General features: G+C 43.1%; 1 protein-coding gene across 1 annotated transcript; it reads right to left on the bottom strand.

Annotated features, from left to right (window-relative positions):
* Positions 1-29: 29 nt before the first annotated feature.
* On the bottom strand, positions 30-8,775 carry LOC133924410 (uncharacterized). The gene is made up of 7 exons (XM_062369927.1): positions 8,571-8,775; positions 8,289-8,491; positions 7,695-8,136; positions 7,255-7,614; positions 6,994-7,172; positions 3,631-6,894; positions 30-3,090 (listed from the first exon to the last, which is right to left on the bottom strand). Exons 1-7 carry the CDS (start codon positions 8,770-8,772, stop codon positions 508-510), a joined length of 7,233 nt encoding a protein of 2,410 aa, XP_062225911.1. The 5' UTR covers positions 8,773-8,775; the 3' UTR covers positions 30-507.
* Positions 8,776-17,006: the final 8,231 nt, after the last annotated feature.

Here is a 17,006-nt window from a genome sequence, read left to right on the forward strand (position 1 = left end):
TGGTCTACCTACTCAAAACACAAGCTGTCAAAACAGTCTTGCACACAAGAATTAGAACAAACAACTATATTTCGATCCACTAGTTTTCGACAAAATCGTACGTATTTTGATCAATTCATCAACTGTCTTGCGAATCACACGGGAACAAAAAAAAAAAAGGAAATTGCACGACATCCACGATGAACAAGAAAAAAAGCGCATGTGCGTAACAGTAAGCTCCCAAGACGGCCGTGACCTCGTAATGGTCGATTAGTCGAGTCCATATCATTTCAGCAAGGCAATCGGAGTACACCGGTAGCCTGCTTACACTCGATTTATTTCTTCTTCCAGCAGCCACTTATTGATCATACCATCACTACGATCCTACGTGTACAGGTAACAGGGAGCTTAGCTATAAGCAGCACAGCAGCTCGAACACAAAGGGAAAGAAACGAGGCGCAGGGAAACAGATGCTTCACCAATGCTAATGGCGAGGCCACACCTTCCTCCCTTGCACCTACTGTCCTACTACATCTTGTTCCTGACGACCTCCTCCTTCATGGCCAGCCCCAGGGCGCCAAGGCAGCCGCCGTCCTCGACCCTGACGCCCGGCATCGCCACCGCACGGCTGCCGATGAACCCGTCCTCCCCGACGTGGACCCTGCCGAACTTCACCTTCCCGCCCTCGCCCTCGTACACGTGGCCGAACAGCAGCGCGTCCCGCCCCACGCTCGCGCCGCGCTCCAGGTGCACCATCTCCGGGTTCAGCAGCGCGCCCATGGAGTCCACGTACACTCCGTCGGCGACGGCCACGGAGGACCCCATCAGCCGCATCCACACCGTGAACAGCACGGACCCGGACGTCAGCTCGGCGAAGTACTCCGCCGTCACCGTCCGTATGGCCTGCCAGATCGTGTCCAGGAACACGGCCGGCGCCCAGATGTGCACCGTGTCGCCGTCGGCCCTGCTGCCAACCAGAACCCACTTCGCCGCAGCGCACGTGGCCATCGCAGCGACGCCTGACGTGGCCCAGAACACCGGCAGAGGCCAATAAAGTGCCATGCCGGTGGCTGCAGACACGGCGAGGAGGCCCCGGAGGGGAAGGAAGATGACTAGGCCCATGGCGAAGTACGGCACGAACATCTGGAGCAGTGGTTGGCACAGCGTGGCCCAGAGCGCCTGGTACCATGTCCTAGCCAGTGTCACCTTGGTGGCATCACGGACACTTGAACTTGAGCGTGTCGCTGAGATAACCGGGCAGCCCGACAAATCGATCTTGGTGTCTGACTGCTCGAGGAACGCCCGCCATGAGGCGGGCAGCGGCTCGCCGTTCCGCAGGCGTTGGCAGATCTCATAAACCAGTGAGCGCCCGTGGTCGATGGACGCGCTCTGCGTGCAAGAAGTCGCCGAGATGACATCCACCTCTGGGCACCGGAGGAACGGGTTGAACTCAAGCTTCTCTGTCTCTGCCGTCGGGACATTGTGGTCGATGCTTATCTCTCCTATGTCGATGTACGGGAACTCGGCCTCGTCCCAAGGCCGTGTGCAGTCGAGGGCGACCTCGCGGGTGGCGCTGTCAGCAGGGACATCCCTGAGCTGCAGTTGGAAGACATAGTGCACCCCTTCGGGAGACTCTACCTTCCGATGGAAGTCGTCGGCGAGGAAGAGCAACGGGCGTGTGTCACCCTCGTCCCTCGGGATTGCACCAGTCTCCGGCGGCAAGATACCCCGCGGGACCACTTGGCCGGAGTCCTCCGAGATGTCTTGGTCCACAGGACGAAGCTTGAATTTTGCATACATCTCCTTGCCGTCCTCGAACCGCAGCAGCCGGCATATGTTGGAGTAGTAATGCAGCACGGTGTACGAGTCGGTGTTCCGCAAGGAGCCCCATACGGCGTCACGGATGTGCGGGGCACGCTTCACTTGCTCTTCCCTCGCCGGCAGGCCACAGACCAGCCAGGTGGTGAAGTCAGCAATCGTGCGCGCATAGAACGCCTTGCCGCTCTTCAAGGTAAGGTCCAGAAGAGGCACCTCGCCATCATCTGAGAGGATCCGCACAGCTGCGCCACGTGCGTCGAGCCTTGCGTCATCATCTGCACTCAGGCTGTTGCTGTGCCGGACGATCACCGGGAAGGACTTGCTGGCGCCAAATATCTTGTGCTTGGGCAGTGATGGTATATCTTGGTACATTTTCAGTAACCCCCGCCCGCTGACGCCAATGCGGTGGAAGTACCTTGACTTGACGTTCATGGTAGTGATGGCCAAGTTCGCGGCAAGGTTCCCAACAATCTTCTTGTACATCGGGTCCATCTCTTCAATCCGCTCATCTTCTGTGATCAAAGTGTTCTTCACCAAGGTCAGAGACTGTGCTCCAACATAGACCCCGCCTCGCTGCAGAAGGGAACCCTGTGGTGCGACAGAGAGTGCTCCGAGGATGACATTCTCTTGGAGAACTGAGCCAGGGAGGAGCAAACTGCCACTGCCAACCACAGTGTTGTCCTGGACCTTTATCTCCACACCAGTAAACCCCTTGGAGTAGAACCCTGGAACAATATTGCAGAAGTCACCTAGATGGACCCCATCGCCGATGCTGATCAGCTCAGGATTTGCCAATGGATTGATGGCTCGGATAGAGCAATGCCGGCCAATCTTTGCTCCAAGAAGCCTCAAGTACATGCAGAAGGCTTCTGTTCCGGATAGCATCTTTGCAAATCTGATGTGCGCAGCAACGGTTATGCGCCGTTGGATCAAACTTGTCGTCATATCCTTCTGCTTGGTCCTTGTCCTTGTTGCAAGAGCTTTGTTGGTGATACCAGTGAGAAGACTGAGGATGAACCCATAGCTCAAGTAGGCGAAGGCGATGAAGAGAGCAAATGCCAATGGACTTGTGGGTGTCTCCCGGACAATCACAGCATAAGCAGTGATGACAGCTGGTAACCAGTGGAAGGCACCAGCAACACATGCAAAGGAGAAGCACTGAAGTGAAGCCGTGGTGCCAGAAAAGTGGGTGTACAACATGAATACTGTTGCACTTGACAAAGCACCCAGGAAGCCAACTGCATAGATGCTAACAAGGTGTTCGAGTGGCATGTTTGCTATCCTTGCTTCTTCCTGAACAAAGAGTAGATGGTCACATAATTATATAACATATTCATTCGTCATTTGCATAGCATTATATAAACATGAGGTAGATGGTGCTGAAAAATGGCAGAGCATGTTTTGCAGATGCAAGCAAGAATTTCCAAAAGTCAGATATCTAGCTGAGAAAAACCGAGAAAAAAAATGTCACCGTTCCAAGATTTGAATCCCTGTGCATAAAAGTTCACCTTTTTCATGTTTTCTTTCTTGACCCTAACATGTATCATTTAGTCTATGGCTTCTCTGATTAAATTTCTCTGTATCTGCCTATGTCTAAGAAATATTACCTCTAATTGTAGTCAACTCAATTGCCACTAACTTCATCAATGATGCAAGAGGTGAAGAAAGGTTAAAAAAAACTATGTATATAGGTGTAGTTCTGTAGCTAACAAACTTCGTTGTCTAGAAACTTTCAGAATTTATGCTCGAGTATAAGATATTTGTTTTATATCTTAACATCTTAGGTTATTAGCGCAAGAAATTATTGTATAAAATTCAAATAATTATAATTACCTTCATGTACGCAGAAGTTTCATGAGACAAATATGTTGATTTCCTATGCTTGGTCTTTTGCAACGCCGGAACCACAACACCATTGTGCACAATAGTGCCCTTCTGGAGCACCGCATAAGGGCCAATCGATGCCTTCTGGCCAATCCTGACATACCTAAAACTCAGCACTTCATTACGGACTTCATGGCCCTGAATGAGAACACCTTCTGCGATCACTGCACCATCTGCGACTGTTAACAAGGACGGGTCAGTGATGTCTACTGTGTCAATGACAACAGATGACCCAATCCGAGCTCCTTGCATCTTGAACCAATAATTCAAGAAGATTGTGCCCTTAAGATGCACAGCTAGCATCTTTGCTGCTAATGCTTGTGCCTTGGTTAGAGCCCACCATTTCACAAAGTCAACTGACCATATCGAAACATCAGGGGTCAGAACATAATTTGGCTGAAGGAATGACCTCCCCAAGATAGACAGTGATAAGGAGGTGAACAAGGCATAACAGATCCATGCAAGAGGTGCCATGACCAAAGAACTAAGATAGCTCAGTAGTGATGATTTCACCAGACTGACCGAAGAGAACATGCTCATGTACGTCAAACTTGCGAGATATGCTGGGAGTAGAAGGATAAAACAGACATAAGTAAGAGCCAGGAGCTGGAGGATCCCAGTAGCAAGCACACTGAAATCTGAACTGGTGGCATCTATGGGAATCCCTAGATTCTCATCCTCAGTGGAGCAAGATACATCAGGTTCCAACTGTGCTTGTGACTTGTGCACCAAATTCTCCAAGAAGCTGGCAAGCTCGGCAATACAGCTTGCTGTAAAAATGTCAATGGCTCCAACAGGAATACCGAGAAAATCTGAGAGCTTCTGGGATGTTCGGACCACTGCAATTGAATCGAAACCATAAGAAGGTAGACTGTCAGTTGGAGAAATTTTGTCCTTTGGAATGCCTGTTTGATCTGATACTATCTGCATCAGAAACTCAATAATCTCCTTGGACTTTTTCACTTTACTTCTGGGCTGAGGTGCCAGCTGTGGTTGTAACTTATGCATCAGATTCTCCAAGAAGTTAGCAAGCTCAGAAATGCAGCTTGCCTTAAAGATGTCAATGGCTCCAACAGGAGTACCAAGAAAATCCGAGAGCTTCTGTGCTGCTCGGACCACTGCAATCGAGTCAAAGCCATAAGAAGGTAGGCTGTCAGCTGGAGAAATTTTGTCCTTTGGAATACCTGATTGATCTGATACTAACTGAGTTAAAAACTCAATAATCTCCATGGAGTTTTTCACTTTGCTTCTGGGCTGAGGGTGAATGGTCGTCTGCTCCAAGAAGGGCCTTCTAGACTCCATGCCAGTTCCTGTTGTGAGAGACCGAAAAAGAGACTTCTTCTTAGATATATGATTACTATTAGCCAAGTTAAGAGTATTGTCAACAAACTGCTTCATGCATTCGAATCTCCGTATCTTTCCGGATGTTGTCTTGGATATGGTTCTAGGTTTGATAAGCTTGACAGATGCAATAGTTACACCATGCTCCTCCGCCACACGTGTTTTGATGTTGTTAACAATCTCTTCAGAGACTGCTTTACCCTCCTTAACCTCAGCAATCACGACAAGTCCAACCTGATCAGAAGAATCGGGAATTGAGATGCCTTTCTGAGTTAGAACTTCCTCAGGGACACCAACGACAGCACAACAGCCTGGTCGGAGCACCTCAGAAGAACCTTCCACTGTCTTCTCTACATCTGCAGAATAAATATTTCTACCAGCAACAATGATAAGATCTTTGATCCTTCCTGTAATAAAAAGTTTACCATCGATGATCCGTCCTAAATCACCAGTTCTTGTGAACTTTTTGTTAGGGTAATTCTTGAGCTGATTGCAAAAGGTTTTCTGGCTTATTTCCTTATTGCTCCAATAACCAACTCCAGAACTAGGACTGCAGATCCATATCTCACCCTCAGCACCATCCTCTTGATGCTCTGTCAAAGAGTCTGCATCAACAATTTTGATGACAACATCTGTATCATCGGGATCAGCATACCCACAACAAACTCTTCCTTGCCAGTCTATGAAAATTGGCTTGCATTCACCAAAGGCACAGGCAACAAAGACACAATTCTCAGCTAGGCCATATCCAGGTGCAAGTACACCTTCAGAAAGGCCCAAAGGTTGAGTCAACTCTATGAACCTTTTGACAGTTTTTTGCCTTACTGGCTCTGCTGCAATCATGAGGAACACCATTGAAGAGAGATCATAAATTTTGTTCTTCTCAGCCTCAAGCCTTCTTATAACCAGTTCAAATGCAAAATTTGGGCCTGCACTGTGTGTTCCATGGAAGTCATTGATTGTTTGCAGCCACAGGAGGGGGTTTCTGATGAATGTCATTGGTGAAAATAGAATGGAGGTTCCTCCGCTTACAAGAGCAGTGAAAAGACCCCCTATTAGACCCATGTCATGGTACTGTGGAAGCCAACTGATAAGGACAGTTTTTGAGGTACTTCTATATCGCTTCTTCATCATCTTCACATTGTGGATTAGTCCACCATGTGTTATCATCACGCCCTTGGCATCACCAGTGGAACCTGAAGTGAACTGTAGAAAGCACAATTCACTTGGCTGGGGCTTGGTAATCATAGATACAACACTTTCTAAGTTGAAACTGTCTGGACTTCGCCGATAGTTCTTTATCCACGAGTCAGTGTGAATCCATGGGAGGTCTGGCCACTGAGCTGAGCATTTCTGAGCACTCTTTGCTAGAGTGACAATATTCTTGACATAACCTGCACGTACGGCAGCATGGTATGAAGAGGTGGATAGAATTGCCACAGCATTGCACACCTTAGAGACATTCTCAACTTTCAGAAGCGCTTGCCCACCCCTTTGCATTGGGTCAGGGGGCAAAACTGGCACTGGTATAATTCCTGCTCTGATGCATCCAAAGAATGCATCAACAAACTCCAAACCAGGCAGATGAATAAGGAGAACTCTGTCACCAGGCTTGATAATAGGCTTAGTGCTTGTCAATAGTTTATAAGCAATGTGAGATGCATTATCATGAAGCTCCTGATAGGTTCTACGATTCATGATCTTCCCTTCTTCATTGATCCAAGTGTAGATAACCTTCTTCTCAGTGACTTTATGAGTTCCCCAGTATTGCAAATATCCATCCAAGGATGGAAGATCAGGAAATTCAACACCTTCAAGCTCACCAATATCTCTAGGAGGTGAAGGATTGCTTCTCGCTAGAGGAAACAATCTCTGGATAAACAAGTATTGATAAACATAAACACAAATTCCATTTGGCAATAGAAGTTCTAATAATACTTGAAGTGTATCAGGACAGTATTTCTAGCTCACCTTAACATAAGGAATCATTGGTAGCTCACCGTCAATGGCAAAGTGTTTACAAACAGCCGAAATGGAGTATAACGCATTTCTTTCAGTAAGCTCAAATGCTAGCAGACCTCCGACATAGTAAGTGTTCTGAAAGCCTTGCAACTGAGACTCCACCCTCTCGTAGAATCCACTTTTCATGTCTGCAATACAGGAAATCACTGCGGTTGGAACGCAGGAAAAATAAATTGTTGGGTGATCAGAGGCAACCTTGTCAACCTATACCTTCGCTGCTGACATGAGGGAAATACTTGAATCGCCGCTGCAAAAGCACTTTCTGAACAGTTCCTCCCATAGAAATCACAACATCGGTTACACATTTAGCCACATATGACCCCTTGAGTTCTGCGGAATTCCCATAAGACCAGAACAAGAAAATATTTGTGTCAGCAAAGAATCTTTGCATTGCCACCGGATGCCCTATTGTTGTTGGATCCTCCATATATTCTCCAAAGTAGTAAAAGCCCTTTGGCATGTGCTCAAATCCTTCAATCTTAACAACAGTGGTATAGTAGTCAATTGTCTGTACCTTACTGAATAGTTCTCTTTCGAGATCATTCAGTTCTACAACTTCATTTTCTGCATCTGAACAAAAAGGCATACAAATTCAGACAGCTGGAATACTAGCTTCGATCGAAGGCAAAGTGAATTTAAATCATGCTTACCAGTCAGACTCGAAGATCGATATGTCTTGCTGTTCTTGAAAGCAAGAGCACCTGATAATATAATTTTTTCAAACTCCCTAACTTCCATGTCACCATTGTTGTTCTTGATAGTTACACTTGCGCCGTAGCTGTCACGTTTGACTCTCAGAACCTCCGTACCACAAAGAACTTCAAATGGTAATGACTGACTAAGTTTCTCCCACAAACTCATATAACCATGCTTCAAACGTCGGATCTTGCCAGCCATAGAGGTTCTAGTAAACTCCTGTATGAAAGCATAGGGCATGTCTTGAACAAAACCATAGCCAGAAGCAGTGTAACCGTATGCTACAGATTTTGGCACTGAACTTATTCCATGTTGCTTCAAAAACTCAAGAGTTGGATCAGAGGCCAATCCACTGACAGCATGAATCCCCACTCGACCTGACTTATTTGCCTCATCCTATAAGAATCAGCAAAGAACATACATGTAAGCAACAGAGAGAATGCTATCAACAGTGAAGTAGACCAAGTTGTTGCTAATTTTGGCACTTAAATTAATTTCCCTTTTAACCCGGTTATCTCTAGTCAAAATTATTCTAGAAAACAACTTACCTGTAGTTTTAGCGTTAGAGATACCATGGATAGATAGTCGTCAGCCACTTCAAGGTCTCGAATGTTTCCAGTTTGGCTGTCAATCAGAGCAAGCTTGTGTGAATCCATCTCCTCAAATTCAGAACCTAATTCCTTTGCCAGGTGAGTTATAACAGGGGCACTGTTTGCTGCTATAACTTGTCCTCCCAAATCATACGTCCTTCCTAAATAATAATGTCATTGATAAATAAATATGTGGAGAACATGACAACTGAATAAGAGTGCATTCATTAGGTTCCTCACCTTCTATATCAACGGACTCGCACATCCCTGAAACAGTCTGGCATTTCTCAAAAACGGTTACATTGCGATACCCTAGCTTAGCTAGTGCATACGCAGCTGATAAGCCACTTGGACCTGCTCCAACTATGCCAATTCTAGTGTCTACTGGCCAGCTTGGATGCAACTTGCTGAATTTATCATCTATTGATTTTCCTGTGTCCATTTTTTACCAATTGTGGTTCTTGATAAATCAACCTGCAAATATGTATAGAAAGCTGCGACGTTAGCACTTTATTTGACATTCATTTCTATAGGATCCACTTATGAGCAGAAGAACTTTGGATACGCTGACTTGCACTCTTGACAAATTAGTACTTCCAAACTATAACTTCAAGATATGTCAGCACCCATTGTAATTAACATATCAAGTAGCCAATAGAAAATTGTAAATATGCTTCCTCATATGAACTTTTTATCCTATGATAGTGAATAGAATTGTTGCTACTTGAAATACTAGCTTGTTGACCAACAAGTGATTGCCAATAACTATCATGAAGTGGTTGCAGCGCCGCTTTAATCTGCTGGCATCATGATTAGTAGGACGGGAAATCATTCGACCATATTTAGTAAACCAGAAAGCCGCAGTACCAAGTAGGCAAAAATCATCAAATTGTACTGTCAAGAACGAGATCGGGCTACATAATGTACTGGCTCATCGATAGGACGCAATTAGGCTGCTCCAAGTGCATAGCATGGTGAATCATCATTGAAAAAGAAGCCAGTAATTTGAATTTTCTCGAACAATCACTCTCCGAAAAGCACTTTGATAAGCATGCTTATTCGATATGCGTGACGCAACCATACCAAATGAACCTAAGCATAGTGTTATTCTGACTTGAAATTCTACTTCATTTTTATCAGACAGCTCCACCAAGAACAGAATTTACTCGATTCAACAATCTCAACAAACTGAAGGGAAAAAAGACCCAGGGCTAACATAACTAGAACACAAGGCACATGCAGCAGCCAAGCAGTGCATTGCAATAGATAAACATAAACGAAGCTCCAAGGAAGAGCTCGAATAAGCAGAGCATCCGACATGTCAGGTTCAGGCGCGCAGCACCGCTTCTTGCATTACTATGGCATAGCACCCAGGAACCAAACAACCCCGAACCCTCACCCATAACCCCAAAAAGGAAATGTAAAAGTAAGGCCAAAATTAAGAAAGACGAGAAAAATCTACCCGCAGTAAACAATTATTTGAACAAAATTCAGAGAAAGAAAGCAATAAGAGTCAGGTGGAACTCACCTGAGATCATATCTCCAGGTGCAAGAACACAGTGCACAAGCACACAGACGAAAATTAGTGCTGGAGCAAATATAGCAAGGAGAGACGGGTCAGGGGTCGTCGTGCAAGGTATCTCTCCGGGGTGCACCCGGGGTGGCGAGGAAGCGCGGCGGGTTGGCGCCAAATGGCAGGTCTGCCTACTCTCGAGAAGGAAAGCGGGCGTGGTCCGGATCCAAGTAGTCCGGGTGGTGGCATGGCGGAGAGTGACCTCAGGAGCGGGTATTTAAGCCCGCCCAGATTCCCCCGCGGAGCCAAGGGCCTCGCGACAAACGAGAGGGGGGAGGAGCCGACACCCGGCGACAGCGACCCCGCGGAGTTACCGCCTAGGGGGAGGGGAGGGGCGGGCATATTCGTGGTGAGTTACCGGCCGTGGCGTGGTTGTGGACTCCGCCGGCTGCCCGCTCTCCCGATTCACGCGGCGTAGCTTTCTTGCCAACGGCTGCGGAAGAGGGGCACGGCAATTCTTGTACCATCCTCAGCTATATTCCTTTCGTTTTATTATTTTTCTAATTCCTCTATTTATTTCTATTCTTTTTATTTTCTCTCATCTTTAACCGTTTTATTTCAAAAGGATCCATAAAAAAAATAAAATAATCCTGTCCTAAAGAGAATGAACTTGAGAATTCTTTCGTGACAGAAACCGTGAAGAAAAATTGTTAAAACGTTAAAAGGAAAAAAAATCCCTCTGATAACCCAAATCCCAATTTTAACACATTGATAAACATTTATAAGACAGTGATTAATATTTATCTTTCATATCTATAACATCTAATTTTTACCTTCCATATGTTAAAAATATATTTAATCTTATATTATTTATCTTTCATATCTAGACGTTAAATATTTGTCTTCTATATATTCACCGTCAGATTTCTACAGAGAATACGTCACCTCTCGCATTTCACCTATAACGCCGAGTTTCTTCAAAGGGTGTATCCAATTTCACCTATAGTACCGATTTTCTAGAGAGAGTGTGCTACCACCACACGTAGCCTCTACCACCATCTACTATAAAAGTCGCTCCTGTCACACTATCTTTACACCCATGTACTATACAAGAATTGATTTTATTCTCTCACAAATCGGTCACTAAATTCTCACAACGTTACTATGAACGGTCAACTCTAAACGATAGGTCCACTACATTCATCTACCTAGGTACCTATCATTCTACCCAATCCTAAAATTACATAATCACGTTATAAATTTTGTATATATAAATACATCTTTTGTTACACTATATTTTTTACTTCTATGAATTATTATATTTTGAATTGATTTTACTTATATGAAATACACGTATAGCTGCTAGTACTAAAAAGTAACACGAGACGCGTCAATGACAAAAGAAAAGGAAGGGACATGTATATCGCAAACGGATAAAAAGTAAAGAAAAGTAAACTAGAGCGGCATCGTAAAATCAGAAGCGCTGGACATGACAACAAAAATATCCTAGTGCTAAGCATTGTTTCGCACGCCATACGCTACCGAACACGCACCATAATCTAATCTACACCGAGATGAACTGCACTAAACAAAACAAAACAAAAACTTCTGCTGAACTAGCGACAGATTAAGTTGCTGCGTGGCTTTAATAAAGAAGAAATACCAATAAAATGAGTTCCTCGACTCGATGTGTTCTTCATTTCCTTTTTCTCATTCAGATCATGGGTTTCCACCCTGTAGCCTCTAACAGTGCTATTATCTTGCTTTTTAAAATCGATTAAGCTCCTAACTATGCTTTTATATCCTAAGTTACTGCAAAAAATCCCAACGAATTAAACTTTGTAGGCACAGATGGTGTTATGCTGTTCGACGAGGAAACAGAGTCGTTGACCCCGAGAAGGACATTAACAACAACCCCACGGACAAAACCACTGCTCATCAAACTAAGCGTTGCACTGATAATTCTTTTAAGTAATATTAATTTAATAGAAAATTATAAAAATAACATGCATTTTTGAAAAATTACAAAATAGTACCTTGTTAGCAAATTAATTGCCAACATGACAGATAGTTAGACACAGACATACGCCTATCGAGAATAAAACACTCACAGAGTAATTTATTTGCAGGAAACTGGCAACTGCCGACAATTGATTTGCCGATGTAGTACTGTTTTTACAATTTTTTTTAAAAAATACATATTATTTTTACAATTTTCCAAAAATACATATTAATTTTATAATTTTTCATTAAATTAATATTATTTTTAGAGACATATTACTTTTACATTTTTCCATTAAATTAATATTATTTTTTAAAAAAAATCGTGCAGTGTCCGAACTGAAAACTTCCAGACAGAAGCCCGCAAGCTCCACGGCATATTACGGGCATCGGTTCAGCATCTCATGCAAACGTGCACGGGGAGGAGCGCAGGTAGCGGCTGGACGCGACGCCGGGGCGGCGGCGAAGCGGTTGCTCTTCAGCTTGACGACGCGGCACGGCGGCAGCGTGTGGGGGTGGGAAGCAAGACATATGCCCGTAATATGCTCCCCGGGTGACTCACAGAGACCTGCGTATCCTACGAGGAGCCCGCCCCGGCGGCGGTATTGTTTGTGTCGGACGGGACGGCGAGACGGCCGCCGGCGTTAAATATTGGTCGATTTGCCCAAGGGAGAAGGGATGTTTTAGGGGTTGGAAACTTGGAATGATCCGGGCGCACGTAGGATCTATCCACAAATCAGGCCTGGCTTGGCTATGGTTTTTTTCTTTGTTTTTTAAGGAGAGATCGAGCTGGGTTTTTTGTGCATGTTTAAAGTCACTTAGTTGATTAGCTTACTGGGTTAGTTTTCGGTAGCCGTAGTAGTGCAGGTGTACAGCAGATCGGTGTTTGTGTTTACATTCTGATTTAAATAAAGGGAAAGTCCACTCTCGTCCTCTCAACTCATGTGAGTCTAATTTTGAACCTGAATTTCAATGCTGTTTAATTTACAAACCTCTAAATTATTAAAACCGTGCGAATCATGTCCTCACACTAAACCAACCCGGTTTTGGTCCTATGTGGTGCTGACTGGGATCCTCGTTGGCATGACCTTGTTACTGGGCAGTAGGCTCCACTTGCCAACGACAAAGAAAACACCTCTTCTTTCAAAAATCACAACTCATCCTCTCTCTCACTTCTCTCCTTGCTCCCCGCAGCCCCTGTTGCACAAATCCTGCATCCTTCGCCTCCATCTTACCCACCCCTCCTTGCTCCAATTTCTTTCTTCCCTTGAAGTCTAATTAATATCTGGTGACTGATGCAATTAGCACCAGTACGTAGTAGTTGTAATTAGTAGCAGCAGGCGCCACTGGAAAAAAAAAGTCGATGTGGCCCAAAACCATCCCCTTTGAGTCTTCGTTAGCGTGAACACTTTTGGTGTGAAAAGTCTACGAGTCTAATTCCTAATGCAACAAACGGTGCATATTTTGGACTTCGCCGAGCGAAGAGTTATGACTGTTTGAATCAGTGCTGCATAGGAAGCAGAGGGGCTGCGCGAAAACTGGAGAAATATTAAGAGAAAATTTTTATTTTGGATCATGTATTGGTGTATTTTATGTACTTTGAACCACTTTTAAGAACAATTTCCACTTCGAACTATATATTTGATATTAATATTTTAATTTGCACTATATTTAAAGAATCAACTTTTGACTATGCCCAAGTAACGAGCAATTACATACACCTCAGCTCTACTTATTCATCTGGAAGGGTGGATTGTTGTTTCCAATCTAAGCTTTCTTTGTCTCAATTCAATCTTTGTTGCCTATTTTACCTTTGGTCTCAAGTTGCTAAAATCGCTCTTTCCATATCGCGTACGATGGTATCGAGTTTATGGTGTCACAAATCATCTAAAAAGTCAATATTCTACATATAATTTAGCTCTCTAATTATCTATTCGTTAGCATTGCGGAGATAAGCGTTAGGCTGACGATGAGGTAGATATGGTCGGGGTGGTACTTGAGGTAGACATGATATTAGGACTAAGGAATCCTCCATATTTATCTTCTAATGCTTGAGGCCAGTCCCAGTGGAAAAGGGTCACAAATGGCTGCACCCCTGCAGATATATAAACATATATGTATATTTCATAGCTTCATGAGTATACAAGATCATCTGGTGAAGAAAGCAGCTAGGTTCCTTATGCATGGCACACCTTTCAACAGAAGCTCATCGATCAAAATGTTGTAGTATCTGACGCCTTCTCTGTTGACTCCAACACTCAGGCTCTCATCTGTCATTAGATTCAGACGTTTAAAGTTTGATATTTTGATGCGATGAGTTTGGACTTTCGAAAGATATGCAAGACAGTGTACTGCAGCACGTGTGAACATTAGGTCACACTTGGAAGAATTCTAGTCCAGGAGATGGAAAACCTGTAGGAATCCATCCCCATATCCTCCATGATTCCCACATCTTCGTGCACTTTTCGGCAAGTCACTACATTTTTCAGCGATCTTGTGATAAGCTTAATCTGATAGAGATAAAGACCCTGACACAACTTGGAGTATATAATCATTGAATTTCTTTTAAAGATCTGTTAAAAAGCAGGATATTATTTTTTAATTTTTTCCTAATTAATTCCTACCTTGTACATATATGTCGTAGCACTTTTAACCTAAGATTAGATGTAGCTCTTTAGCTAGATGATAATTAGTTTACGGTGCTATAACCATATTTAGATTATAATCATAAATTAGTCGTTTATGTTAATCTAGCTTAAGTGTGGATTTAATCCTTTGTTAATTAGAATAGTTTTTGAATAAACTAAATGTTTCTTTTTATTTAATATTTAGAAATAGATTGTTATTTCATACTAAATCTGAGTATAATTAATGTAATAAGTTAAACAGTGTAGCTGCTAGATAAATAAATACTTATTATTAGAATATAATAGAATAATTTAATATTAGTAATTCATTAATTAAATACCCTTTTAATAAGCAATAATTAGATTTAAAGAAAGTTTAACTTAGTTAATTAATTACATAAATGTTTTGCAATAGCAATAGAATATAGCTTAATTAGACTGGCATTTAAGAAACACTAGGTAATTAGGAATAAATATTAGATAAACATGATTTAGCGTTATAGATTAGAATATTTAATCCGACACTTAAGCACATATAATCACTTAGAGTTATACTTACATATATATGTATACATACTCACATATATATAGATGTAAGTATCACACATAAGTTTATGTATGTACACATCTGCTCACCTATATGTAGAGACCTTAGCTGTCGCCTTCCGACAGTTAAGCTAATAAACGCTCACCTAGTCGATAGTAACTTGGTTAAACTTTCTCTAAGTTAATAAAGCAACTAGTTGACAATTTAACCTAGCCTCACTAGATAACCCCACTAGACTCTATGTTAGTTTCGCATAGCTAAGAGTTGCCGATCGTCTTCCCGCTAGGTTAGCTTTCATTGTTATCCTTGGTCGTTCTTATTTCACTTTGGTGTTCATTTGGTTTTGTTTTGGTGTTCCTTTGCTTAGTTGATGTGTGTTTTTCGTCATTAATCTGCATAGACTGGAAGCCAAGAATCTAAGCAAGGACGCGAGGAAAGAACTGAAGGCAGGACCCGATGATGAAGAACTCGGGAGACTCTAACGACAAGACTAATCATGAATTGACCTTCGTAAAGGCAAATCCTTTCTCCTTGATCATTTTGAGCTCATGTTTTACAATAATCTAATTGATCAACTTAAAACATGACTTATTATTGCATGTTCTATGTATGGTGCTATTTCCAACTACAAGCATTTGTTAAGTCCTATCAAACAATTTTCATACCTTAAATGTCTTATCTAGAATACATATCACGCTAGAATTCACCTATCGTTATCTATATTAACATCGAATGACGCCTTGATATCTAGCATGTATAGGATGGAATACATCTCTTTGGAGATATCGCTATGGAATACGTCTCTTCGGAGATGTCGCTTCACTGTTTAATCAACTCAAACTCATATGGCATGAATCTTTGGTGATCGTGGAATCCTTGATATGGTGTGGGATATGATGGGTGATGTGTAAAATAGGTGAAAACTGTTTTGTCGGGGCAAGTAGAGTAGTCCTCCAATAGAGGGTGCTCTTGGGGGTTTGAGTTAACTTTATGGTATTTATTACCAACTGAAGATATCTACCCCGATCGTATAAGTACCAAATCATTACGCCGTCATGCTAAGCCACCCTAGTGCAACTATGCGTCTTGTATGGGCAAAACTTAACTTTTCTTTCTCCTGACCGAGCTGGACATTCTACTAGGAGGGCGGTGAGCAACGAGGACACAAGTGACTATCTGACCCTCTGCTTGGGTGTTGTAGGAATGGCAAAAGCCTAAAGGGATCTGGCACCTGGTACGAGGCCTCTGGTACTTGGCGTGCCTCGAAGTAGTATCCGGCAAAGAAAGATGATTAAAGTGTCTCGTTATATATGATTTGCTCATTTGCTTGTAATGGTTGGAGGCTGAGCATATCGTGTGGTTATAGTGTACAACATATGTAGAGTATAAATCTATTCGATAGCCATGTGGGGTCATGGACATGTAAAGCAACGACCTCACTAATTAGACTCAAGGGTGTATGTATCTTTAATGAGTGAGTGTGTGGACTAGATGCTCGTGTGATAAGGTTATTGGCTCAATCCGTCAGGAGCTGTGTGGTACTAGAGGTACACCAGACATAATGATAAGGATTGTAGAGTGAGGTATAGCCACTCTTAGGATAAAAAAAACCCCAAATATACCTTGTTACTTGTTTAAACTGTTTCAAAACTATCAGTAGAGAATATATACTGGATACCTGTATAAACTGCTTTACGCTTAAAACTAAAACCGTAAAGTACTATTCTTGAGTCATCATTTATGCATCTATCAACACCTTGAAATAGTATAAGACTTGTTGAGTACCTTCCGTACTCAGTCTTGCTACTTTCAGATTGTTGAGATGAAGATCAACCTCAACTCAGATGAAGTTAAAGAGAAGAAGTCTAAGATCGTGTCTGCACCTGAGTTGCCTGTAACATTGGGTTGTTCTGCCTTATGCCGCTTCATTCCGATGTAGGCTTTTCTGTTTGGCTAATCAGCTTTGAATCCTATTCCACCAGACAATC

Source organism: Phragmites australis, chromosome 7 (assembly GCF_958298935.1).
Source record: "Phragmites australis chromosome 7, lpPhrAust1.1, whole genome shotgun sequence".
NCBI lineage: Eukaryota > Viridiplantae > Streptophyta > Magnoliopsida > Poales > Poaceae > Phragmites > Phragmites australis.